The sequence below is a fragment of the Mobula birostris genome, chromosome 19, assembly GCF_030028105.1.
Source record: "Mobula birostris isolate sMobBir1 chromosome 19, sMobBir1.hap1, whole genome shotgun sequence".
Taxonomy (NCBI): Eukaryota; Metazoa; Chordata; class Chondrichthyes; order Myliobatiformes; family Myliobatidae; genus Mobula; species Mobula birostris.
The window spans coordinates 69,743,425-69,770,716 of NC_092388.1; the positions used below are offsets into that span (position 1 = coordinate 69,743,425).

The 27,292-nt window shown below is 42.9% G+C and overlaps 1 protein-coding gene across 7 annotated transcripts in view; it reads left to right on the top strand.

Moving 5' to 3' along the window:
* The window catches only part of ulk4 (unc-51 like kinase 4), a 702,256-nt gene that overhangs the window by 568,455 nt on the left and 106,509 nt on the right, over nt 1-27,292 (top strand). For all 7 annotated transcript variants that reach the window (XM_072283788.1, XM_072283790.1, XM_072283793.1 and 4 more), the window contains one exon: nt 21,713-21,879. In XM_072283788.1, the coding sequence (XP_072139889.1) occupies nt 21,713-21,879 (167 nt within the window). The remainder of the gene's footprint in view (nt 1-21,712; nt 21,880-27,292) is intronic.

Consider the following 27,292-nt stretch of genomic DNA (forward strand, 5'->3'; position numbering starts at 1 on the left):
CCATGACCACCTGCTTTGAGGTTTCTGACAATAACCATGTCAGGCCTTGGTGATAATGATGTGATGAAGTTGAGGAGCTAGTTGTTTGCCAAGACCAACTTTCAGTTGCCAGTGAGACACTGGTGATCTGGGCTGAGGCTGTGCTTGGTCTCCAGCTCTGACAAAGGGCTTTTTTGTGTTGGCAGAGATGCCTACTGTTGTTAATGGCTGAGGAGATACTTTATGCAACTGCCTTCAGCATCTGGTTATGGCACCAGTGGTAGCGTCCCTCTCCCCAGGCTTTTGGACAGCTGCTGAGTATGTGTTCCAGGGTCATTCTGCCAAGGCAGAGAAGATATGATGGTGTTCACTCTTGCCCCAAGCAGAAAAGTTCACAGGACTAGGCAGGATGTCATACACAGCTTTGATCATGAACTTGATGTGCTGGGGTTCTGCCTTCCAGACGTTGGACCAGGAAATCTTCCCTTTAGCACACTCTCCCACCTTGTCCAAGCACCCTGCTGCCCCATTCCTACCATCCTGGTGAAACTCACTTCCTTGACACCCCTTCCGGGATTGGTTTGCGTCTGTCCCCGCACTGAGCCAGTTGATGCGGGTTGAAGGGAAGCTGCCCAGCCCTACCTGTCCAGTCACCACTGTCCCAACCAGATTCCTGTGCCTCAGCCATCTCCAGTACGTTCTTGGCCTTCTATTTCCTACCTGCTCATGAAACTTTGGGGTCTCTGTTATCTCTGCACAGCAGCAATTCTCTTGTATGGGAAACCATGAATTCCTTATTCAGGCAGCCGAAGGACAGCTGCAGTTTATTTCTCTTCCCGTATAGTGCAATGCTGCTTAGATTACGTAGGAGGCCCGGCCATCTAGAAGGTAGCCATTGACCTTGTTCTCAGGAGCCTCAACTGTTGATATAGGTACCTCATATACCACATGAGCCAGAGGATTCAGGTGAGGAGACCATGCTGGTAGATCCAAGCCTTGAACTTGTCAGGTAGGCCTGATTTGTCCACACTGGTGAGCCAGACTTCTAATTCCTTGGTGGTCTTCCAGATGGCAGCCGCATCTCTTAGGCTGCAGCCAAAGACCTTCCCCAAGCTCTTGGCTGGTGTCTCAGAGATGGATGGGATAGCAATACCATCCACAGGGAAACAAATTTCTGTAATACTGTAGAACTATTTCTTTGCACCATGAAATGAACAGATCTTTAAAAAGTATGACAAAACTGGAAATGAAATTACAAAATTAAAAGCAAAAATACTGAAATATAAAGCTGATTAATTGTCATCTGGAAATACATGTTAATATGTAAGCTAAGATGTTCAGCTGGTTCTGTAAAGGACGTTACGCAATATACTAACTGTCCATTTATGTTTCTAAATATACAGTGTTTCCAACATTTATTTTTCAGATTTCCAGATGTTATTTTGATTAATCAGATTTCATGGTATTTTACTTTGCTGTGCTTTTAAATGTTTATTAAACTTTGGTTACCGCACAGCTGAAGAACTGTGTACAGTTCAGATCACTACACCATAAGAAGGAGGTGGTTGCATTGGAAAGGTTGCCAAAGAGATTCATCAAGGAGTTTGCTGAGATGGAAAGTTGCTTTTATAATGAGACATTGCACTTGTGATCCATTGACCTGAAGGTGTGAGGGGGTCCCTGTAGTGATGTACAAAATAATGAGAGATATAGATAGGGTAGACAGAAGTGTGTGAAACTACAGGGCATACGTTTAGGATAAGGAAGAAGAGTTAAATGATTTTAACTCATTGACATTGACCTGATATATAAACTAATTTTCTCTATTAGCAAGTTAACTCCTGGAAAGGGTGTAAAAAAGGTTTACCAAGAATAGTTCTAGGGTTCCGAGGGGATTTACTTTGAATGATTTAAGGATTCGAAGTACATTCATTATCAAAGTATGTATGCAGTTTACAACCTCCCCACAGAAACAAAGAGAAACATTAAACACCCTCCCCGCAAGGTGCAAAAAAAAACAAATCATGCAAACAGCAAACAAAGGAGTGAAAAACACTGAATATAAAACACAAAATTGAAAGAGTCCTGGCATATTCAGTTCAGCTCAGTAGAATCTAATCTAGCATTGTCATTCATGATCTGCAGACAATCCCGATCAAAATCACCCAAAATTACAATGAAAAACAGAGCAACCATAAAACAGAAACACATCATAACATGAACTACAGAGTCCAATCCACAAACTGCATCAATTAAACCTTGCCCGAGACCCAGGACTCCAGCACAATCCTCCTGCAGCATTGAGCAAGAGGCAGAGATAGGCTATTCAAATGCAGGGACCTTCCCTTGGGAGCAGCAAGCGAGAGGGGGAGAGAGAGACCATCAGACGCAGACACAAATGAGAGGCTTATAGATAGTGCTGAGCACACGCATGCGTTCCACCCTTGCTTTGATGATTTCAATCTTCCTCGACACTTTAATCAGTGAGAAATGCAGTTGATCATGGGCTCCCACCCTGTCTTCAGGCTTCTTGGTCTTGAGGCTGCACACTTTGCTTGAAACTTCGCTGATCACCCTTGGAGACAGCAAAGCGCCATATCCCTCAACCGGCCCATAAACACACCACCAAAATGTAGATCACAGGCTTCAACAATAGCAGAACCACATTTCAAAGAAACATAAGATGTAGAAGAGGTAGAAGAAGTCATTTTGTGAACTATCTGAAGGATGTCGCCCTTGGCCACGTTGTTTGCTGCTGCGATCTTCGTCATTCCCAGGAATGAAAGGGTTAACATATGAGGAGCATTTGATCGCTCCAGGCCTGTCCAGATATTGAATGTATTTGGATATTGAACTACCAAATATTGAAAGGCCCAGATAGAGTGGATATGGAGAGGATATTTCCAGTGATGGGAGAATCTAGGATCAGAAGACACAGCCTCGGAATATAAGGATTCAGAATACAGTTAGATCAGAGATGAGAGAGAATTTCTTTAGCCTGAGGATTCATTGCCCCATTCAGCTGTGGACACCAGTTACTGGGTATATTTAAAGCGGGGATTGATAGGTTTTTGATAAGTAAAGGCATCAAAGATTACAAGAAGAAGCGCATTTCCTCTTTCAGGCCGTATCCTGAGAAGACAGCAATTAATCAAAGATGGTCAGCGTGATCCTAGAGAGAGTTAAAAAAACAGAACGACCCAGTGGTACAAATTCCAGAATCTTGGAAGATGACAGCATAGGCCAATACGATGTTAAAGAAGACATATGAAATACTTGCCTTTATTAGCAGGAGAAATTAACATAGAATATAGAATAGTACAGCACAGTACAGGCCCTTCGACCCACAGTGTTGTGCCGACCCTCAAACTCTGTCTCCCATAGAACCCCCCACCTTAAATTCCTCCATATACCTGTCTAGTAGTCTCTTAAACTTCACTAGTGTATCTGCCTCCACCACTGACTCAGGCAGTGCATTCCACACACCAACCAGTCTCTGAGTAAAAAATCTTCCTCTAATATCCCCCTTGAACTTCCCACCCCTTACCTTAAAGCCATGTCCTCTTGTATTGAGCAGTGGTGCCCTGGGGAAGAGTCGCTGGCTATCCACTCTATCTATTCCTCTTATTATCTTGTACACCTCTATCATGTCTCCTCTCATCCTCCTTCTCTCCAAAGAGTAAAGCCCTAGCTCCCTTAATCTCTGATCATAATGCATACTCTCTAAACCAGGCAGCATCCTGATAAATCTCCTCTGTACCCTTTCCAATGCTTCCACATCCTTCCTATAGTGAGGCGACCAGAACTGGACACAGTGCTCCAAGTGTGGCCTAACCAGAGTTTTATAGAGCTGCATTGAACTCTGGATTGGACTCTGTAGTTCATGTTACGATGTGTTTACGACTCTTAAACTCTATCCCTCGACTTATGAAAGCTAACACCCCATAAGCTTTCTTAACTACCCAATCTACCTGTGAGGCAACCTTCAGGGACCTGTGGACATGTACCCCCAGATCCCTCTGCTCCTCCACACTACCAAGTAACCTACCATTTATTTTGTACTCTGCCTTGAAGTTTGTCCTTCCAAAGTGTACCACCTCACACTTCTCCGGGTTGAACTCCATCTGCCACTTCTCAGTCCACTTCTGCATCCTGTCAATGTCTCTCTGCAATCTTTGACAATCCTCTACACTATCTACAACACCACCAACCTTTGTGTCGTATGCAAACTCGCTAACCCACCCTTCTACCCCCACATCCAGGTCGTTAATAAAAATCACGAAAATTAGAGGTCCCAGAGCCGATCCTTGTGGGACACCACTAGTCACAATCCTCCAATCTGAATGTACTCCCTCCACCACAACCCTCTGCCTTCTACAGGCAAGCCAGTTCTGAATCTACCTGGCCAAACTTCCCTGGATCCCATGCCTTCTAACTTTCTGAATAAGCCTACCGTGTGGAACCTTGTCAAATGCCTTACTAAAATCCATATAGATCACATCAATTAAGAGTCAGGAAATGATGGTACTATTTTATAAGATATTATTCAAGCCACAGCTGGAGTAATGTGTACAGTTCTGGTTACTGTACATGTTTGGAGGGCATGATTGTTTTGATTCATCAGGATATATGAAATGTTTCAGTTACAATGAGAGATTGGTGTTATGGACCAAGCCTTTTTGATATGGAAAGCGAAAAGTATAACATGTTTTCATGACTTATTTCTAGATAACTGTTTTATGTCTTTTTAAATACTTACAAATAAGAAATTTTTTAAATACTATGTTGCCTACCTTTCCGACTTCATATCCTACTGATATCACTGATGAAATTTTAGGTTTAAATCCTTTCCAGAAGGGATTAATAGCAGTTGTCTATGATATAATTATGAAATTACAGCCAGGTATATCTGATAAAATTAAAAATGAATGGGAACAGGAACTTCTACTTTGTCTACCTATAGAGAAATGGGATAAATTTTTTCAATTAGTTAGTACCTCTATATGTGCTAAACATACATTAATACAATTTAAAGTAGTGCATAGAGCCCATATGTCTAAAGATAAATTAGCCCGTTTTTATTCCCATATAAACGCTATTTGTGACAGATGTCACTCTGAGGTGGCTTCTTTAGCTCACATGTTTTGGTCCTGTCCTCTTTTGGAAAAATATTGGAAGGATATTTTTGATATTATCTTAACAGTTCTATGTTTTGATTTACAACCCCATCCTATTATGGCAATTTTTGGATTGCCAATGGTAGAACATAGATCTTTGTCTTCTTCAGCCTGTCGGATGATAACATTTGTTACTTTGATGGCTAGAAGACCTATTTTGTTGAACTGGAAGAAAACCAATCCTCCTACTACATTCCAATGGTTTTCCCAAACTATATTAAGTTTAAATTTAGAAAAAATTAGAGGTGATATTTTTGATCCTTCGGTTAAGTTTGAAGAAACTTGGAAACCTTTTATGCAACATTTTCATATGATGTAATTTGACCTTTCCAAATCTTCTTTATTAACTTAAAATATATGAATAGAGGAGCGGAGTTGATGACATTACTGAACGTGTCTGATTCAAGATATTGGTCTAGCCCTGCTTTGTTCTGTTTGCTTTTTTTTTGGGATTAGTATTAAGTTTTTTTTTTCTTTTTCTTTTGTGGGGGGGGGGTTCTTTGTTTATATATATTTTTTCTTTTTATTTCTTTTTTCTCTTTATGACTAATTTCGTTATGAGTTTGGAAGTCTATTATACCCATGTTACTTAAAATCTTTTTTGTATATGTTTATTAAGATTATTCCAATCTCTTTGTATCAACATTGTTACTGTGTTTATAATTTTGAAAATTAATAAAAAGATTTAGAAAGAAAGAAAGAGAGATTGGCTTTTAAGGTACAGGTGTCTCCCGCTTTTCGAACGTTCGCTTTACAAAACCTCACTGTTACGAAAGACCTACATCAGTACCCTGTTTCTGCTAACAGAAGGTGTTTTCACTGTTACCAAAAAAAAATCAGCACGCAATAAAAAATCAGCGCGCGCCCCGAGCAGCCGCTCTCCCCCGGATTCGGAACTGCATTCTCGCCGGCGTTGCTTAAACACGTGCCTGTGAGCAGCCGTTTGCAAGATGAGTTCTGAGGTATTGGAAATGCCTGAAAGAGCTCATAAGGGTGTTACACTTAATTAAGCATTTTGATCGTGGTGAACGAAGTAAGGACTAAGTGAGTTTGGCTTGAGGAAGCTGACGAAGATGATGTTGAAGAGGTTTTGGCATCCCATGACCAAGAACTGATAGATGAAGAGCTGATGCAATTGGAAGAGGAAAGGACAACAATCGAAACCGAATGCAGTAGCAAAATGAACGTGAAGCAACTGCATGAGATTTTCGCTGCAATGATAAAGTACAACTTTAATTTTGAAAAGGTACGTGGGTTTAGGGGATATTTGCAGGATGGTTTGAGTGCTTACAAACAACTGTATGATAGAAAAATGCGCGAGGCTCAGCAATCAAGCAAGCCTTCCACATCAGCCACAGCAGATGACGAACCTCGATTTTTGACATCGAGGTGGGCAGTCATAGGAGAAGATGAGCCACCTGCTCTAGTGGAAACAGATGACGAGATGATACCCCAGTGTCCCACCACCCCAACACCCAGGCCGCCGACCGATACATTGCTGCAAAGCATGCTGCAGTATCCGGGAGGCACACAGCACATCTTTAAGAAAAAGCCCGAAATAAACATGCTAATTAATTAGGTGCTGCCAGACACGTAATTGTCAGCCCAGATCAGAGGCGATGCAATCGGAAATCGGCACTGATCTGGGCCGACAATTACATGGCGGGTGGGACCTAATTAATTAGCATGTTTATTTCGGCTTTTTTCTTAAAGATGTGCTGTATGTCTTCCAGCTACCCCTGGACCCCTGCATGCTTCGCAGCAATGTATCGGTTGGCAGCTGGGAGAGTGGGGGCCACTGCACCAGCCAACCTGAGACGACTCAGTTTAACACACCATCATCAGTGTGCTCGGCGCTGTCTTCCCAATTCCAGTAAGTGATACTACACTGTACATACATTATTTCTACTTTATATAGGCTGTGTATTTTTACGTGTTATTTGGTATGATTTGGCAGCTTCATCGCTTAAAGGTTACTGGAGAGAGTGTTTTTGCCAACAGCGCTTGTGTGAGATTTTCGCTTCGGCGAACAGTGCCGGCAATGATTGTGAAAAAGTATTTCTACTTTATATAGGCTGTGTATTTATCATATTATTCCTGCTTTTACTATACGTTACTGTTATTTTAGGTTTTATGTGTTATTTGGCATGACTTGGTAGGTTATTTTTGGGTCTGTGAATGCTCACAAAATTTTCCCAAATAAATAAATGGTAATTGCTTCTTCGCTTTACAACATTTCGGCTTACGAACCGTTTCATAGGAACGCTCTATCTTCAGGTGGCGGGGGAAACCTGTAATTGCTAAGAAGTTTATAGGGGATCTAAGGATTTTTTTCACACAGAGGACGGTTGATGGCTGGAACACACTCCCTGAGTGGGTGGTAGAGGTAGGTGCTGTCACAACATTTAAGAAGTATCTATATGACTACTTGAATGGCCAAGTTAGAGAAGGTTACAAACCAAGTGCATGTAAATGAGATTTGTGTAGATGGGTACTTGATATTCAGTATAGAGATGGTGCACCAAAAAGCCTGTAACTATGTTCTACAGCTCTGTGGCTATGATTCTGAAAGGCACGTTGTGGAGAGAAGCTATTTTTGTAGAGTAATTATGATCTGGCATTCACGGTGGTGATGGGAGCAATCAACCACAACTTACAGAAAGTAGCAACTTTGGAAAAAGAGAGAGTTGGTGTTATTTTTAGAGAAATAACTTTGTAATCAATTAAGGTACTTCACTTTAGCACCAATGTGCCATCTTTTGGATGAGGCATTAACCAATGCTTATGATTTTATTTTGTACTAATTAACAATCACATTTAGGTTTCAAATCTCACTTCAAATGTAGTTGAAAATTACTTTGAGATTATCCTAGGATATTAAAGATACCACATGAATATGAGACAGAAATTGAGCAGCGGACAATTGGAGACCTGAAGCGTGAGAAAACATTGCTCACTCTGGTTCACTAAGTACATAAGACATCAACTCGTGGCAGTTTGGTGTTTTGAGCAGTGGCCAATCAGCAATCAGGATTGCAAGAATAAATTAAAATAAGGCAGGGAGAAGCAGAGCAGCCATTGTTAGAGTGGACAGTGTTAGATTATGAAGACACGCAGTCCTCTTTTATTGTCATTTAGTAATGCATGCATTAAGAAATGATACAATATTTCCTCCGGTGTGATATCACAAAACACAGGACAGACCAAGACTGAAAAAACTAACAAAAGCACATAATTATAACATATAGTTACAACAGTGCAACAATACCATAACTTGATGAAGTACAGTCCATGGCACAGTAAAAAAAGTTCAAAGTCTCTCAAATGTCCCACATCTCACGCAGGTGGGAGAAGGAAGAAAACTCTCCCTGCCATGCCCGACCACAGTCCGACTCTGAGTCGTCCGAAAGCTTCGAGCCTCCGATCAGCCCTCCGAAACCAAGTACCAAGCACCATCTCTATCCGAGCGATTTGACCTCAACCTCAGTCGCCAGCAGCAGGCAAAGCCGGGGATTTCGGGGCCTTCCCTCAGAAGACTCTCGATCGCCCAGTAACTGCAGCAGCGAACCTGCGTTTCAGAAATTTCTCTAGATGTTCCTCTGTGCTTTCACGTCTGTCTCCATCAAATCAGAATTGTTCACGGCCCCTATTTAACGGATACGATATCATTTTCACCGGAGGGCTGCACGCGTGCAGTGCGCTGCTATCTCCTCCTCCCACCTTAGAGTGGTTATTTGGGACTTTAGTTCTTCGAGTCTTCAGTGAGGGGAGGCTTGAGTGAGAGAAAGCAAAAAGCTGTCTGTAGAATTTTTTTCCCACAGTTTATTTATTGTTTTTCCTCATTATATTTGCTCAGTTAGAACAGTAGGCATGTCAGGCAGGATAGTTGAACACGTTGATGTTGAAGTATTTGCCGAGCTTGCAGACGATTCATCACCAGTCAGAATAACATCCTCCGTGCACACTTGTTGGTGCTTCTGTCTGGGAGAGCTCATGTTTATATTCATTTGCTTGCCTCGGTCCTGATTGGCTACCCTTCAGTTGACCTTTGAATTCTATTGGCTTGCGTTTCTTTGGCACTTAGGGGTTCACAGATGACAGCTATTTCGATATGTTTGTTTACAGAGTTATCAGAAGAGAACCACGCTTCTAAAAATTCTCATGCTTGCTTTGTATTTGTCTGCGCCTGAACTTCCGTGGTGTCCCAGTTAAGGCGGTGTCCTTCTTAGTCTTCATGTACCGAGATCAGTTTGTGTTCCGGTAAATGAGTTAAGAGTTTACATCTTGTCTGGCCGAGGTAGTTCTTGTTGCAGTCTTTACAGATGGTCCTATACACATTGCTTTTGTTTGCTGTCCTTATTAGTACTTTGGTTGTTGAGACAAGCTTCCATAAAGTTTGTGAGTGATTGTGATCCCATTAGGTTCAAGCAGTTGAGTTGTCACTTCTGAGATATTTTTGATGTAGGGAAGGGTTGTGCGTTTCAATGTGCGTGGAGTAAGTTTTGCACAATTTTCTCTCCTTAGTAAGCATCTGCTGATGAAATTCCATGGGTAACTGTTTTTCTGGAGCATATTGAATAAGTGCTTCTCTTCCCTGGCCTGAAGTTCAGTGGTGCTGCAGCATGTTCGTGCTCTCTTAACTAAGGCGCGAATGCAGGCTGGGTGGTTGCCGTGGTAGTTCTATATTCACCACCATCCCAAATAGTTGATTGCTCCTCTTGCAGGATGTGGGAAAGCAGGGAGACCTCTAGTGTCCCTGATGTCTATACCTGTAAGAAGTGCATCCAGTTGTAGCTTCTAACAATCCGTGTTAAGGAATTGGAGCTGGAACTGGATGAACTCGGGATCATTCAGGAGGCTAAGGAGGTGATAGATAGGACATATAGAGAGGTAGTTACACCTGAGGTGCAGGACACAGGAAACTGGGTGACAGTCAGGAAGGGGAAAGTGGTTAAACAGCCAGTGCAGATTTCCCCTGTGGCCACCCCCTCAACAGCAGGTGTACCACTTAGGATAATGTTGGGTGGGATGACTTGACAAAGGCCTGGTATTGGAACACCAATGCCTTTCAGCAGAAAGTCCTTCAAAAGGTAGTGGATTCAGCCCAGTACATCAGTGGTAAAGCTTTCCCAACCATTGAGCACATCTACATGAAATGTTGCCATAGAAAAGCAGCATCCATCATCAAAGATCCTCACCATCCAGGCCATGCTCTTTTCTCGCTGCTGCCATCAGGTAGATGGTACAAGTCCCTCAGGACTCACACCACCAGGTTCAAGAACAGTTACTACTGAGGGGTAATCATCAGGCTCCCAAACAAAAGAGGGTAACTACACCCATTCTATTTCTGGTGTTCCACAACCGATCGTCTCACTTTAAGGACTCCTTATTTTGTTATTTTACGCTCGTTATTAATTGCTATTTATTTATACTTGCATTTGTACTGTTTGATGTTCATTGATCCTGTTTACGGTTACTGTTCTATAGATTGCTAAGTATGCACGCAGGGAACAGAATCTCAGGGTTGTATGTGGTAACGTGTGTGTACTCTGATAATAAATTTTACTTTGAACTTGTTTTACTTTGAAGGTCACAGTGGTCAGATCTCTGGCACTGAGTCTGGCTCTGTGACTCAGAAGAGAAGGGGGGAAAAGAAGTGAGATGTGGTGATAGGGGATTCATCAGTTAGTGGAACAGAAAGGAGGTTCTGTGGATGAGACTGATATTCCCGGATGTTATATTGCCTCCTGGGTACCAGGGTCTGGGGCATCTTGGATCAAGTTTTCAGCATTCTCGAGGGGGAGGGTAAGCAGCCAGAGGTCATGGTCCATGTAGATACCAACGACATAGGTAGAAAGAGTGACAAAGTTCTGCAAAGTGAATTCAGGGAGTTAGGTGCTAAGTTAAAGGGCAGGACCTCCAGGGTTGTGATCTTAGCGCATGGACGTCCAGGGTTGTGATCTTAGGATTGTCTCCTGTGCCATGTGCTAATGAGGCCAGAAATAGGAAGATTATACATTTTGACACGTGGCCAAGGCATTGGTGTTGGAGGGAGAGCATCAGATTTTTGGTCATAGGGCTCTTTTCTAGGGAAGGTGGGACCTGAACAGAAGAGAAGGTTTGCATCTGAACTTGAAGGAGACTAACATCCTAGCGAGAAGGTTTGCTAGTATTGCACGGAGAAGGGGTGGGGGATGAAAGTAGAGTTGTAGGGTGTTGAGAACCAGAATGCTAGAACAGTTAGTGAGGAGGTTGTAGAGGTAAATGTCGTTAAGACCTCAGACGAAAACAGGAATCAAAAGGTTGAGCATGGTGCAAATAGTGTCCTGAGCTGCATATATTTCGATGCAAGAAATATTGTAGGAAAGGCAGACGAGCTCCCACACTATAAAAGGACTAGATGGGATAGAGTCAAATGTTCAGTAAAGTTTCCTTAATCAGTACATAGCAATCCCAATGAGAGAGTGTGTGATGCTTAATCTGCTACTAGGGAATCAAACAGGACCGGTGACAGAGGTATGTCTACGGGAACACTATACATCTAGTAATCATAAATGTAATGTTGGCATTCATTTCAAGGGGAATAGAATATAAAAACAAGGAGATAATGTTGAAGCTTCATAAGACACTAGTTGGAGTATTGTCAACAGTTTTTGGCCCCATATCTCAGAAAGGATGTGTTATCATTAGAGAGAGCCCAAAGGAGGTTCACAAAGATGATTCGAGGAATGAAGGGGTTAATATAAGAGGAGTGTTTGGCAGGTTTGGGCTTGTACTCACTGGAATTTAGAAGAATGCAGTGGGATCTCTTCGAAACCTTCCGAATGTTGAAAGGACTGGATATGGTGGATGTGGAGAGGATGTTTCCTATTGTCGGGGTGTCCAGAACTAGACGGTGTAGCCTCAAAATTGAGGGGTGACCCTTTAGGACAGAGGTAAGGAGAAATAATGTTTAGCCAGAGTGCAGGAAATCTGTAGAATGCTCTACCACAGACAGCTGTGGAGGCCAAGACCGTGGGTATATTTAAAGTGAAAATTGATAGTTTCCTGATCAGTCAGGGCATCAGAGGATATGGCGAGAAGGCAGGTATATGGGGTTGAGTGGTGTCTGGGATCAGCCATAATGGAATGACAGAGCAGACTCGATGGGCTGAATGGCTTAATTCTGCTCCTATGTCTTAAGGTGTTATAATGCCATTTGAAAGTACAAAGCTTGCATGTGCCTGCTAGAATAAAAGATAAAGATAGCAGATGCAGAGAACCTTGGTTTTCAAGAGATATTGAAGCCCTGATTAAGTAAAAAAAGGGAGGTGCACAGCTGGTATAGGCAGGTAGGAACAAATTAGATACTTATTGAGTATAGAAATCCAAAAGGACACTTAAGAAAGAAATCAAGAAAGCTAAAAGAAGCCTTGAGCAACACACTGTACCTCTTCCTATAGATGCTGCCTGGCCTGCTGTGTTCACCAGCAATTTGCATGTGTGCTGCTTGAAATTCCAGCATCTGCAGATTTCCTCGTGTTTGTGTTTTTAAGAAGCCTTGAAGTTGCCTTAGCAGACAAGGTGAAGGAGAATCCTAAGGGATTCTACAGAAGTGTTAAAGAGGAAAAGGAGTGCAAGGGTGGAAGATGAGAATGGCAATCCATGTGTGGAGCCAAGGTAGATGGAGAACATCTTAAGTGGATTTTTTTGCATCTGTATGTTCTCAGGAGACAGACACAGAAGTGAGGCAAAGCAGCATCAACTTCATGGACCCTATGCAGATAACAGTGTTCCCAGCAACTGCAGTTCTTTTTGTTCTTTCTTTTGCTTTGAAAGAAAATTGGATAGACACTTGAGGAAAAATAATTTAAAGATTACAGGGGCCAGCATGGATTTGATCAGCCAAATGTGCTCATTCTGTGCTGTATTGATTCTGTTACAGTTGCTGCTCGTTACTTCCTTTCCATTAAGTATTCATATAGCATCTTTTCGTCCCCTGGGTGTTCCCAAATGCTTTTCAGCCAACAAGTTACTTTTGAAGTGAAGGTTTAAAGCACAAAAATTAATCCCTCATTGGTTAATGTCATATCCAAGGAACTGTATGTTACCATGACTGTGAAGTGGCAAAATTGATTTTGCTGAAAAAGTTCTCTTTTCTGAACTCAGGCTCTGGCATCTCTTTAAGTCTACTGCTGGAATCCTAATGCGAAATGCTAAAAATCAATCTGCCATATTTATGACAGGTAGCATATGAATAGGTTAAGTAAATGCCAGTGCCTCTGTTATCGACATGCTAATTCTGAGTGCACATATATTCACAATTACATTTTAACTAATACCTATATACTGTTGCTGACATATTTAAGCTCTATAATTAGCTAAATGTTGTCATACATGTCCAGATAGCCTCGATGCAGCAATTTCTTATCGGGGCTTATCTGCCTCAGAATCTACAACATCTCACAAACTAGTTTTATTATCATGTAATAATATTGTACATCATACAGTGCACTTTCCAATTCTTTCTACAATAGTGATACTATGTTTGATTGAGTCCCTGTCACCTCTTTCAATAAAAGTCACGTCTGGAAGGCCACCATCTTTCACAATGACCATTATCCTGTCTACTGGTGCATGTTCCTCATGGTGAAATAAAGTTTCTTTCGCAATAAATCTGGTTGAAGCACATGATTCAATGTAAGTGATTCAGGCTCTATCTGAAGTTCTGAAAATAAGAACAATCAGCTGTAAATAAGAACTTGCAGCACAATTTGATAAAAGCTTCAGCCACCACCAACAAACACATTATTCTACCCTCCAAAAAAAAGTGATGATGCAGCTATTTAAATGTAATAATATGAAGAGAGGGTTGATCTCCCTCAGGGAGGAGGAGAAGATGGCGACGCGACACAGCTTGCGCGGCCACTCCGTTGAATGATATCTGTAATCTGTCAAGTAGGGTGCCGTGCACAATTCTGATTTGATGAAGACAGATGTGAGGGAACGGAGGAATATCTGGGGAAACTTCTGAAATGCCTTTTTTTCTGCCGCTGTTACTGTGTGATCCAGAATCTCCGGAGGGGAAGGCCCTGAATCCTCGGCTTTGCTTGTTGCTCGGCGGCCGGGACAGGGTCAAAGCGCTCGGCAGAGATGGTGCTCGGTGTCGAAGGGCTGGTCAGAGGTTCGAAGTTTTCGGACGGACTCAGAGTCGGCTGGGGTCGGGTGCTTCCAATGCATCGACAGTTGTCGGTGCTTGGAGGTTTATGGCAGAGAGAGTTTCTCCCTTCTGCTACGTGCTATCGGGGACTATCAGGAGTTGATCAGAACTTTGAGACTTCTTTTTACCGTTCCCATGGTCTGTTCTTTATCAAATTATGGTATTGCTTTGCACTGCTGTACCTATATGTTATAATTATGTGGTCTTGTCAGTGTTAGTCTTTGGTTTGTCCTGTTTTTTTTGTGATATCACTCTGGAGGAACATTGTATCATTTCTTAATGCATGTATACATTTCTAAATGACAATAAACGAGGACTGAGTGTCCTCATAATCCATTAATCTAATCTATCCTGATGTCCCCACTCTTTGAAAGGTTCTACATTTGTAGACATGTGAAATGTTTGAAGTGGGAGTTTCATTTAAAAGTGAAGCAATGAGTTTAGAGCAAATGTGAAATGACTTTTTTCAGCACAATGACATCCTTCCTCTAGCTGGGCAACCAGACTATGCACAGTTCTCACCAACAAATTGTATATGGCATCCCAACTGAATTCCCTGACCAATGAAGGCAAACATACAGCGTGCCTTCTCCACCACCCTGTCTGCCTGTGTCTGCTCTGTCAGGGAACTATGGCTCTCTTCCCATAGGAACACACACAAAATGCTCGAGGAACACAGCAGGACAGGCAGCATCTAGGAAAAGAGTACAATCAACGTTCTGGGCCGAAACCCTTCGGCAGGACTGGAGGGAAAAAAATGAGGAATAAATTTAAAAGGTAGGGGGAGGGGAAAGATAAACACACGGTGACAGGTGAAACTGAATGAGGAGGGATGAAGTAAAGAGCTGGGAAGTAAATTGGTGAAAGAGACAGAAGACCATGGAAGAAAGAAAAGAGGGGGGCGAGCACTAGAGGGAGATGATGGGCAGGCAAGGAGATAGGGTGAGAGAGGGAAAAGGGGATGGGAAATAGTGAAGAGGGACTACAGGGCATTACCAGAAGTTCGAGAAATATTCACGCCATCAGGTTGGAGGCTACCCAAACTGAATATAAGGTGTTGTTCCTCCAACCTAAGTGTGGCCTTATCCCGACACCCATCACCTCCCTCTGGTGCTCCTCCCCCTTTCCTTCTTCTGTGGCCTTCTGTCTCTTTCATCAATTTACTTCCCAGCTCTTTACTTCATCCCCTCCCCATTCAGGTTTTACCTGTCATCTTGTGTTTCTCTCTCCCCTCCCCACCTTTTAAATCTACTCCTCAGCTTTTTTCTCTACAAGGGTTTCGGCACGAAACATCGACTGTACTGTTTTCCTAGATGCTGCCTGACCTGCTAAGTTCCTCCAGCATTTTGTGCATGTTGTTTGGGTTTCCAGCTTCTGCAGATTTTTTCTTTTTTTCTATTCTCATAGGTCTTGCTGTTCTCTGTGGCCCTGTGTACGTCTTGTCCTGGGTTAACCTACCAAAGTGCAACACCTCACACATTCCACCCGTCATTCTTTGCCTACTTTCCCAGTTCATCTAAATCCTTAAACAACCTTCTTCACTATCCACTGCACCACTTGTTTTAGTGGCATCCACAACTTACTAGCCATGCCAACTATATTCTCATCAAGATTAATATAGCTGACAAACAAGTGCCGCCGCACTGATTCAAGGAGCACAGACCTCATTCTATAAAACAACCCTCTGACTCCCACCACTGTCATTTTTTTATCCAATTGGCAAGCTCACCCTGGGTCCCATGTGATCAAACCTTTTAGACCAGCCTACCTACCGTACAGGATCCTGCCAAAGGCCTTGCTAAAGTCCATATGGACAACATCCACTGCCCTGCCCTCATCAATCCTCTTCATTAGTGCTTGAAAAATAAACTCAATCAAATTGGTGAGACCACCAGTTGCCATACACAAAGCCACGATGACTATCCCTAATCATTCATTGCCTTTCCAAATACAGTGCATGCTGCCCTTTACAATCCCCTTTAGTAATTTCCCTCCTACTGATCTTTTGCTCACTGGAATACCATTCACGGGCAGGAATAAATACTGAAAGGTGATGGGTAGGGGAGGGTCCCTTCAGAAATGTAGAGGCTCTAGAGAGTATTTAAAACAGAAATTAGGAGAGTGAAGATAAGCATGAAATACTCCATATTCTAGAAAGTTATCATTAAAAAGAAGGAAATATAAGATTTCTTAGCAAGCTTAAAAATGGATAAACCCCCTGGTCTTGATGAGATGTATCACAACATGCTGTGGTTAGAAAAGGAGGAGATAGCTGGCACCTGAGAGATTATTTTTCTTTTCTGGTTACATACTGTATGTGGTGCTAGATGACTGGAGGATCGGCAAAAATTGTACTGACAAAGGCAGTATGGTTGATTAGTCTACATGGACCTCAATAAGGCCTTGGACAACGTCCAACTTGGGAGACTTGTCTACAGGGTTAGAGCCCATAGGATCCAGAGCATGCTGGAAAACATCCAAAACTGGCTTGGTAGTAAAAAACAGAGAGCGGAAGTTGTATTTTGTGATTGGATGCTTATGGCCAGTGGTATACCACAAGGATCGATGCTGGGATCATCACTGTTACATGCAGATAATTAACGATTGGATCTGAATATAGGAGGGTTGATTAGTAACTTCATAGATAACATGACAATTGGAGGTGGTGTTGATAATAAGAGTAGTCTTAGGCTACTGGGTGATATTGATTAGTTGGTAAGATGTGCAGAACAATGACAGATGGTAAGTGTGTGGTGGTACAATTTGAGAGATTGGATAAAACCAACGACATTCACCGTGGGATGCTGCTACCTCACAGCCCCAACAGCCCTCGTTGAAAGCTGATATCAGAATCTGTCTCTGTGCAATTGTCCTGTTCTCCCTGTTCTGCATGGCTTTTCCCCAGTTGCTTCCGTTTCGTCCTTCATCTCAAAGACATGGGGCTTGGCCATTGTAGCTGTGTGGTGGAATCCGGGGAAGTCGATAGGAATGGATAGTCATAAGACGAATGTAAAGTAGGTACTAATGGCTTAGTGTGGACTCAGTGGCCAAAAGAGTCTGTTTTCATGCCATTGAGTAGTAGAGTCACAGAGGACAGCAACAGACCCTCTCGTCCTCCATGTGTCACCTGCTTTGGATATGGCCCAAGTGCGGAGTGAGAGACACTGAAGCAGGTCGATAGCTCACAAAACTTTAATGCAAACAATGTTAAAGGGAAAAAAAAACAATAAACATTAGGCCAAACAGGGCTGTTAACTAAAATTCTCAAATGGCAAACAAGGTCTACACTGCGGCTGAAAAGAACAACTAAATATAAAATGAATACTGCCAATCTGTTGACTCGACAGTCCAACTTCTCAGGCAAGGCCAAATGCAAATGGCAGCGAAGCATTGCTATGCTGTGTCCAAGTCTGGACAAGCACTGAAGATGGATGCCATTCTGAATGCAAGCTGCCAACTTACCACAGATTATTTAAAACCAACAGCCTATATATCCTGGCGGGTATCGCTCCCCCTGATATGAGAAGAACGGTAGCCAGCAAGAAAGACTGACTCCGTCAAACATCAGATGAGAGGCACCCTCTACATGGTCACTCACCTACACCCAGCCGCCTAAGGTCAAGGAAGATCTTCATGAACAGTGTTGTTCCATTACAATCAACCCCATCTGAAGCGCACATCACCTTGTGGAAAGACCGGCTCACCAGTCTCAAACAACGCCAAGCGATGGAAATTCCACTGGATGAAAGCCTTCCCCCAGGAGCTAATTGCCACCGGGCAACCTGGAAGTGCCTTAACAGACTTAGTACTGGAGTAGGTCGTTCAAAGGTGTCACTAAGCAAATTGGGATATCCAACCAGCCCGACAACTTGTGAATGTGGAACTGAGCCACGAACTATACAACATCTCCTGCAATGCTCATTGCTAGAGGAACCCTGTACTGTTGCAGATCTTGCTGAATTCAACAACAAGCCACAAAAATGTGTCCAGTTCTGGCTGGGCCATGTATATACTGTCCGTGTACATGATAAGAAGAAGACAAGTGTAGCCCCCTGGTAAGCCTCAGGCTCGCTTAGCTCGCTGTCATCTAGGGGGAGCAGCCTTCGGCCCCACCACACTGGGTAATCAAGTTTGTGGATGCTGTATGATGTACCCCACCACGCCAAATAACAGACAGCACACCATATGCGATTAAATGATTACACTTTATAGATCTTACTAGAACTAGGTAATTAATAGAGATAAAATATAAAAGGAAAGTAAAAGGCGCCAAACTTATCAAAGTTCAACCACTTCGTGCACAACAGTTGGAGCTCAAGTAATGGAGTCTTCTTTCCACCATTCGATCCCCTCCGACCCCCTCGACCCGTCGCCTGGGACCAACCACGGTGGTCGACCAGACACTCCACACAAGTCTGTCTTCGTCTCCTCTCCTCGCCGAAGACCCTGGGCCTCGGACTCCCACTCGGGGTCTGTCCCACCACCCAGCTTACAGCATCGCATCTCCTCTCCCTGTCCCCATCATGCCTTCTGGTCCAAAGCCCACGAAAAACAATAGCTTACAGACACACAAGAAAGAATAACATCTATCCTAATTGGTTAGCAAATGAATACAATTCTCTTTATCAGTAATGTAACCCAACAAGCTGCTAGAGAGAGAACTTTCTCAGTAGTTAACATAACAAAGAAGCCATTTATTCTAACATAACGAAGAAGCCATTTTGATTAGCCTCAGCAGTAACATAAAAGAAGAAACCCCTTACACAAGCACTACAACAAAAAGAATGGAGTTAAATACTATCACAATGAAATAATAATTAGCTGACACATACATATTCATAAGCGCAATTGCCATATCTACTGCGCTGCCGAATCCGTGGTTGTGACACCATGTTCGTGCTGACCACCATGTAATCATCCATATTATTCCTATTTGCTAGCACATGGTTCAGTGCAGATGAAGAGTCTCAGCCTGAAATGTTGACTGTCCAGATGCTGTCTGACTTGATGGCATGGAAGGCCAAATGGCCTGTTGCTGTTCTCTGTGACTCGACGACGCTTCATGAATCTATTACCTTTTTCCATGTTGAATATATAACATATAAAGAGCTGATTCAACCCAGCAACGCGTGACATCTTCCATTTGAATCTAACACTGAACTGAACATTTATATTGTGACTTTAATACATTCTGCAGAGGAAGTTGATGCTGAACCGCACAGATCATATTAGAACAAAATGGCAAAGCTTGAAAAAAGTGTCACTTTTACAGAATACCTTAATGAGAAAGAATGGCAAGGATAATGAAAGATGAGATTCCAGAGTTTACAGATCTGGTAATTCAACATGTGATCACCCGTGGCAGAATGAAATTTGAGTAGAATTTAAAGAGCATGGATAAGAAACAGCTTCTTTCTTCAGGCCGTAACACCGCTGAACTCCCGCGCATCACCCAGGTCTCATCGTGCATGAAGTCCCAGTAGTGTTATACTGTTTACTTTTTAACTTGTGTTGTAAATGTACCTTATTATTTCTTAATTTATTTGTGGTAAAAATTTGAATTTATTTAAATCTTACATCCGTCCCACAACATGAGGGAGTAAAATCTTCGTGTTACAACTCCGTTGCAGTGTATAGACATGTGAATTCATACGTCTAATGGCTTGTAAAAAGAAGCTGTCCTGTAGCCTGTTGATCCTGGCTTTAATGCTGTGGTAACAACAGGAATTCTGCAGATGCTGGAAATTCAAGCAACACACATCAAAGTTGCTGGTGAACACAGCAGGCCAGGCAGCATCTCTAGGAAGAGGTACAGTCGACGTTTTGGGCCGAGACCCTTCGTCTGACTTTGACGTGTGTTGCTTTAATGTTGCGGTACCGTTTGCCAGACGGAAGCAACTAAAACAGTTTATGGTTGGGGTGACTGGTGTCCCCGATGATTTTCCAGACCATCTTTACGCACTAGCTGCTGTGAATGTCCTCAGTGGAGGGAAATTCACGTCCACAGATGCACTGGGCTGTCCATACCAGTCTCTGCAGTGCCCAATGATCAAGGCTGGTGCAGTGATACAGTCAGTCAGGGTGCTGTCAATGGTGCCCCTGTGGATGGTCTTGCAGGAGGATATTACTTTATAAAGAATACTATTTTATGTGTTGTGTGTGTGAGTTTTGTGTACTGTGTTGTGCACCCTAGTCCAGAGGATCGGTTTGTTTTGGCAGTATGCATGTGTACAGTTCAATGACAATAAATTGAGTTGGAAATTGAACTTGAACTTGATGTGTCTGTGCTTCAAGGATTGGTCTAAGCATATGATTCTACCTACAGTAGTTTTTTGGGGAGGAGGTGTAATCTTTTTTTTCAAACCCAACGTATGAGAAAGCATAGCTTTAGAAATAAGCTTTGATAATAGTCAGAGTCATTGAAAAGTACAGTACAGAAACAAGCCCTTCAGCCCATCTAATCCATGCCAAACCATTTAAACTGCCTACTCCCATTGACCTGCACTAGGACCATAGCCCTCCATACCTCTACTATCCAAACTTCTCCTAAACGTTTAAATTGAGCTCACATGCACCTTTTGCGCTGGCAGCTCATTCCACACTCTCATATATATATCAGATCCTCAAAAGCAAACTCCAGTAGTTCTTTGGTGACAGAAGATGCTGCAAATGCAGGAATTGAGCAACACGCAGTCTGCTGGAGGAATCAGAATCGGATTTAATATCACTGGCATATGTCGTGAAATTACAGCAGCAATACAATGAAATACATGATAAATAAATATAGGGAAAACAACTGAGCTACATTAAGTATATATATGTTTATGAAACAGTTAAGATAATATAGTAATAAAAGTAGTGAGGTAGTGTCCAAGGGCTCAATGTCCATTTAGGAATCAGATGGCAGAGGGGAGGAAGCTGTTCCTGAATCGCCGAGTGCGTGCCTTCAGGCTCCTGAACCTCCTTCCTGATGGTAACAGTGAGAAGAGGGCATGGCCTGGGTGGTGGGGATCCTTATTGATGGACGCCACCTTCCTGAGGCAGTTGAGCAGCATCTGTGGGGTGGGGGGCAAAGGAACTGTTGATGTTTCAGGTTAACCCCTACAGAAGTTTGTTGATTCAGTAATACTTCAAAGTGTGTCATATCAATTTAATTGTAATCCTCAAGAACAGCCATAGGAGTGGAGGTGATAGTGTGGCACAGAGCAGAGCACCAGGGCATAGTTAACATTACGGTTAATTCTAATGTACACAACTATCAGCTCTATTATGCTTTGTAGTATGTGTGAAAAGATCAGTGCCGATGGGTCTGTATTGAAATATCACAGCTAATTGCTGTTTTTTCCCCTTCCTGCAGGTCTTGTTGATCATATCCACAACTTAATAATTGAAGTCACAGCCCTCTACCTAGCGACGGATGATAAACGAAATGTGCACACTACAAGCAGTGTGTTGTTATCCCTAATTGGTACACTACACATGATGTTAAAGCACGTATCCGGTATTGTCCGCTTTGCTTTGCAGGTAAGATGATGTAGTCATTCCTGTTTGAATTTCTAGTTTCCTGTTCTTAGGCTTAGCTAATATTTTTCTCAATTTTGGTATTTTATTTCCTTTTCATGTGAGTGATCATGGCCAACCTTCCTCTACTTAGGTACAGGCTCAGGAGTTAACCTTCTTCCACTCTAGTTCTGCGGGTTCTCAGGTGCCTGATGAGGGCAATGTGGAACCTGCAGACTCTGCCACAGGTAAAGCAGAAGGCACTTGATTGGTTGAACGGGGTGTTAGCTTATGAGATATTGTACTCTTCAAACATTAACATCAAGCAACTATGTACTTCCAATGAATAATGAAGTACAGGCCATCATTCTGAAAGTGGCTTCTGTATTTTGATAATAAACCAGGGCTTTCCAGGGTTGGTGTAGATTTTCAAGGAGATTTTGAGAACATGCTTAAATCATTCTCTCTTTACATCTGATCTTGCTGTGATAATGCACAGAAAAGACCACCTGTTTGGGAGTTTGAAACCAGACATGTGGAGGATATTACATGCCCATCAGATTTGAGCCTAATTTCTGGGAATATTGGCCTGGGAAAGGACCCTGACACTGATACACTCAGGTGGATTTGGAAGACTTTGCAGCTATAATATTGGTTTGAGATACTTGTTGTAGATGGTCTATGTTTCAAAAGCACACAGGTGAAGATGGTTATCAGGATTTACAAAGGGATCCTGATCAGTTGGGTAAATGGGCCAAGAAATTGCAAATGGAGTTTAATTTAGATGTGTGATAATTTACATAATTATCCTGCCATAATTTACATATTACTGTTTAACTATTTATGGTTTTATTACTATTTAATTATTTATGGTGCGACTGTAATGAAAAGCAATTTCCTCTGGGATCAATAAAGTATGACTATGACTATGTGATGATGCATTTTGGGAAGATAAATGAGGGTAAAACTGTCACAGTGACTGGTAAGGCTCTGGGGAGTATTGCAAAACAGAGGGAGCTGGGAGTAAACATGGTGCAGAAGATTTTTGGCATGCTGGCCTTCATCAGTCAGGGAACTGAGTGTAGAAGATTAAATATTATGTTGCAGTTGTACTAAGCATTGGTAAGGCTGTATTTGTAATACTATATTCAGAGTTGGTGTCTTTATGGGCATGATGTCATTAAGCTGGAAAGAGTACAGAGGACATTTACAAGGATGTCACTGGGACTCGAGACTAAATTATGGAGAGAAGCTGAGCAAGTTGGGACTTTTTTTGCAGGAATGAGAGGTGATATTATTGAACTGTATAAAATCATGAGGGGCATAGATGGGGTTGATTTGCACATTCTTTTTCTCAGGATTGAGCAATCAAGAAATAGAAGACATAGGTTTAAGATGAGTGGGGAGAGATTCAATAGAATCTTGAAGAGAGGCAATTCTTTCTCTGTTTGTGATGGTAGGCAAATTTTCCCACTTCTGGAGAGCCAACATCATGGACAGCAGCTCTCATTGAAAACGGTGGAAAACATCAAATGTTCTCACTTTAGTCTGCTACGGCTGAGAACCATAACTGTATCTATGATGTGTACTGTCAGTGATGAAGTTTTAATGCCGTATCGCTGCTTAAAACTGACAGAAATAGACTGGACTGTGGCCTGCACATTGCCCCTTTAAAATGCCGCCGATCAAAGAGGGATCAACGTGCTGGTCTGATGGTGCATTCAAAAAAATGAGGTTTTCGACTCTCGATACTAACTATCTTGCTTGCAAACGTACAGCCTCTGGTAAATAGAATTGATCATCTCAGAGGGACCTTAGTTTTATGGAATGTTGGTTAACCCCTTCTGTGCTGGGTGCAACGATTCGAATAGACAGGTTCACAATACACCATCAAGATAGGTTGGTCAAGTATCTCAAAAGCAGAGTTGGAGATATATGCCTCATGATTAACTCCTCATCGTGTACTAATGTGTCGGTGATGTCGCAATATTCCTCACCAGATCTGGAACACCTTGAAATTAAGTGCTGCCTATTTTACCTGCCATGGGAGATTTCATCAATTTTTTTGGTAGCAGTGTCCATCCCAGGCCAATGTCAAACAGCCTCTAGATGAACTGAGTGATAAAATCAGCTGGCATGAAACAGCACATCCTGATGCCTGCCCCATCATTTTGGGGGATTTTAAACAGGCCAGCTTGATAAAGATGTTAAATAATAATTATTATCAACATATCACTTGTAGTACCAGAGGAAGTAACACACTGGACCAATGATACACTAAGTTCAACAGTGCCTGCCATGCTATCCCACACCCACAGTTGGGTAACTCTGATCACCTGGCTGTACTCCTGCGCCCTGAGTATAGGCAGAGACTGAAGACTGAAACACCAGTTGTAAGGACCAAGAAGATATAGACCAGGGAAGCACAGGAGCACTTACAGGACTGGACTGGACTGTATTCAGGGATTCATCTTTGAGCCTGAATGAGTATGCCACGGTTGTCACCAACTTCATTAAAACCTGTGTGGATGAGCGTGTGTCTACGAAAACCTACTGTACATTCCCAAACCAAAAGCCGTGGATAAACCAGGAGATTTATAGTCTGCTGAGGGCTAGATCTGTGGCATTTAAGTCTGGTGATCCAGGTCTGCATAAGAAAACCAGGTATGACTTGCAGACGGCTATTTCAAGAGCCAAGAACCAATTCCGGGGGAGGTTGGAGGCGATATCAGATGCACATCAACTCTGGCAGGGCTTGCAGGACATTTCTCCCTCAGAGCAAACCCAACATCATGGATGACAGCAGAGCTTCACTACTAGATGAGCTCAGTGCCTTTTACACTCGCTTCGAAAGGGAGAATAAAACCACAGCTATGAGGATCCCTACAGCATCCAATGACCCTGTGACCTCTGTCTCAGAGGCCAATATCAGGTAGTCTTTCAAGAGGGTGAACCCTTGCAAGGCAACGGGGTCTTTTGAGGATGTAACTAGTAGAGTGGATAGGGGAGAACCAGTGGATGTGGTATATTTGGATTTTCAGAAGGCTTTTGACAAGGTCCCACACAGGAGATTAGTGTGCAAACTTAAAGCACACGGTATTGGGGGAAGGTATTGGTGTGGGTGGAGAATTGGTTAGCAGACAGGAAGCAAAGAGTGGGAATAAACGGGACCTTTTCAGAATGGCAGGCGGTGACTAGTGGGGTACCGCAAGGCTCAGTGCTGGGACCCCAGTTGTTTACAATATATATTAATGACTTGGGTGAGGGAATTAAATGCAGCATCTCCAAGTTTACGGATGACACGAAGCTGGGTGGCAGTGTTAGCTGTGAGGAGGATGCTAAGAGGATGCAGGGTGACTTGGATAGGTTGGGTGAGTGGGCAAATTCATGGCAGATGCAATTTAATGTGGATAAATGTGAAGTTATCCACTTTGGTGGCAAAAATAGGAAAACAGATTATTATCTGAATGGTGGCCGATTAGGAAAAGGGGAGGTGCAACGAGACCTGGGTGTCATTATACACCAGTCATTGAAAGTGGGCATGCAGGTACAGCAGGCGGTGAAAAAGGCGAATGGTATGCTGGCATTTATAGCGAGAGGATTTGAGTACAGGAGCAGGGAGGTACTACTGCAGTTGTACAAGGCCTTGGTGAGACCACACCTGGAGTATTGTGTGCAGTTTTGGTCCCCTAATCTGAGGAAACACATCCTTGCCATAGAGGGAGTACAGAGAAGGTTCACCAGATTGATTCCTGGGATGGCAGGACTTTCATATGAAGAAAGACTGGATGAACTGGGCTTGTACTCGTTGGAATTTAGAAGATTGAGGGGGGATCTGATTGAAACGTATAAGATCCTAAAGGGATTGGACAGGCTAGATGCAGGAGGATTGTTCCCGATGTTGGGGAAGTCCAGAACGAGGGGTCACAGTTTGAGGATAGAGGGGAAGCCTTTTAGGACCGAGATTAGGAAAAACTTCTTCACACAGAGAGTGGTGAATCTGTGGAATTCTCTGCCACAGGAAGCAGTTGAGGCCAGTTCATTGGCTATATTTAAGAGGGAGTTAGATATGGCCCTTGTGGCTACGGGGTTCAGGGGGTATAGAGGGAAGGCTGGGGCGGTGTTCTGAGTTGGATGATCAGCCATGATCATAATAGATGGCGGTGCAGGCTCGAAGGGCCGAATGGCCTACTCCTGCACCTATTTTCTATGTTTCTATGTTTCTATGTTTACCCGGTAAGGCTCTGAAAACCTGTGCCAACCAACTGGCGGGAATATTCAAAGACATTTGCAATCTCTCACTGCTACAGTTGGAAGTTCCCACCTGCTTCAAAAGGGCAACAATTAGACTGGTGCAGAAGAAGAGAAGTGTGAGCTGCCTTAACAACTATCGGCCAGTAGCATTCACATCTACAGTGATGAAATGCTTCAGGGGGTTGGTCTTGGCTACCACCACAATAGGTCTACAGCAGACTTGATCTCAATGGCTCTGCATGCAGCCTTGGATCACCTGGACAGTGCAAATACCTATTTCAGGATGCTGTTTATTGACTGTAGTTCAGCATTTAATATCATCACACCATTATTCCTACAGTCCTGATCAAAAAGCTACAGAACCCAGGCATCTGTGTCACCCTCTGCAACTGTATCCTCAACTTCCTAGCCGAAGACCACAATCTGTATGGATTGGAAATAACATCTCCACCTTGCAGACAATCAACATTGGCACTCCACAGGGATGTGTACTCAGCCCACTGCTCCAACTACGGTCTGCATGAGAGCACGTACCACCTTCCAAATGTCGCTCAAACAAACAGGCTGCCCCATTGGAGTATTGGTGCTTCTTCCTTGAAGCTATTCATCTGCACAAAGCACCTTGTGCAATAAGAACAGCATCCTCAGTCATCTTTCTTCCTGTCTTCTCCCAGCTCCTGCCAAAAAGACCTCGACTCACAGTAGTGTCTGTCACAAAAACCTCTCCTTAGTACATTGACTCACAGTAGTGTCCGTCACAAAAACCTCTCCACCCAGCATCCTCCAGAACCTCTCCCAGTTCCGCCATCCTGATTGGATGACACTACATTCCTAAGCAGGAACATCACAACCTCTTATCTTTAGCTCAAACCCAAACATGCCAAAAGCAGAACAGACTGCTCTTACAGACCTGCTAAAATGAAATACCTACAACATAGCAGTAAAAATCTTAACCGGGGGTTAAAATACTTATAAAATAGTGTAATACATAGAGAATCTCAAAAGATATTCTATCTTATCTGCCAAGGATATCTGGGACTGCCTTAAATGGTGATGTAGGCAGCTGCTCCCATAATATGTTATATACAATTATTGTAGATTCCAGTTAACTGGGACACTTTGGAATCGGTACAGTGTGGCCCAATTAAGCGGCTGCCCCAATTAGCCAAAGTTTCATGGAAGT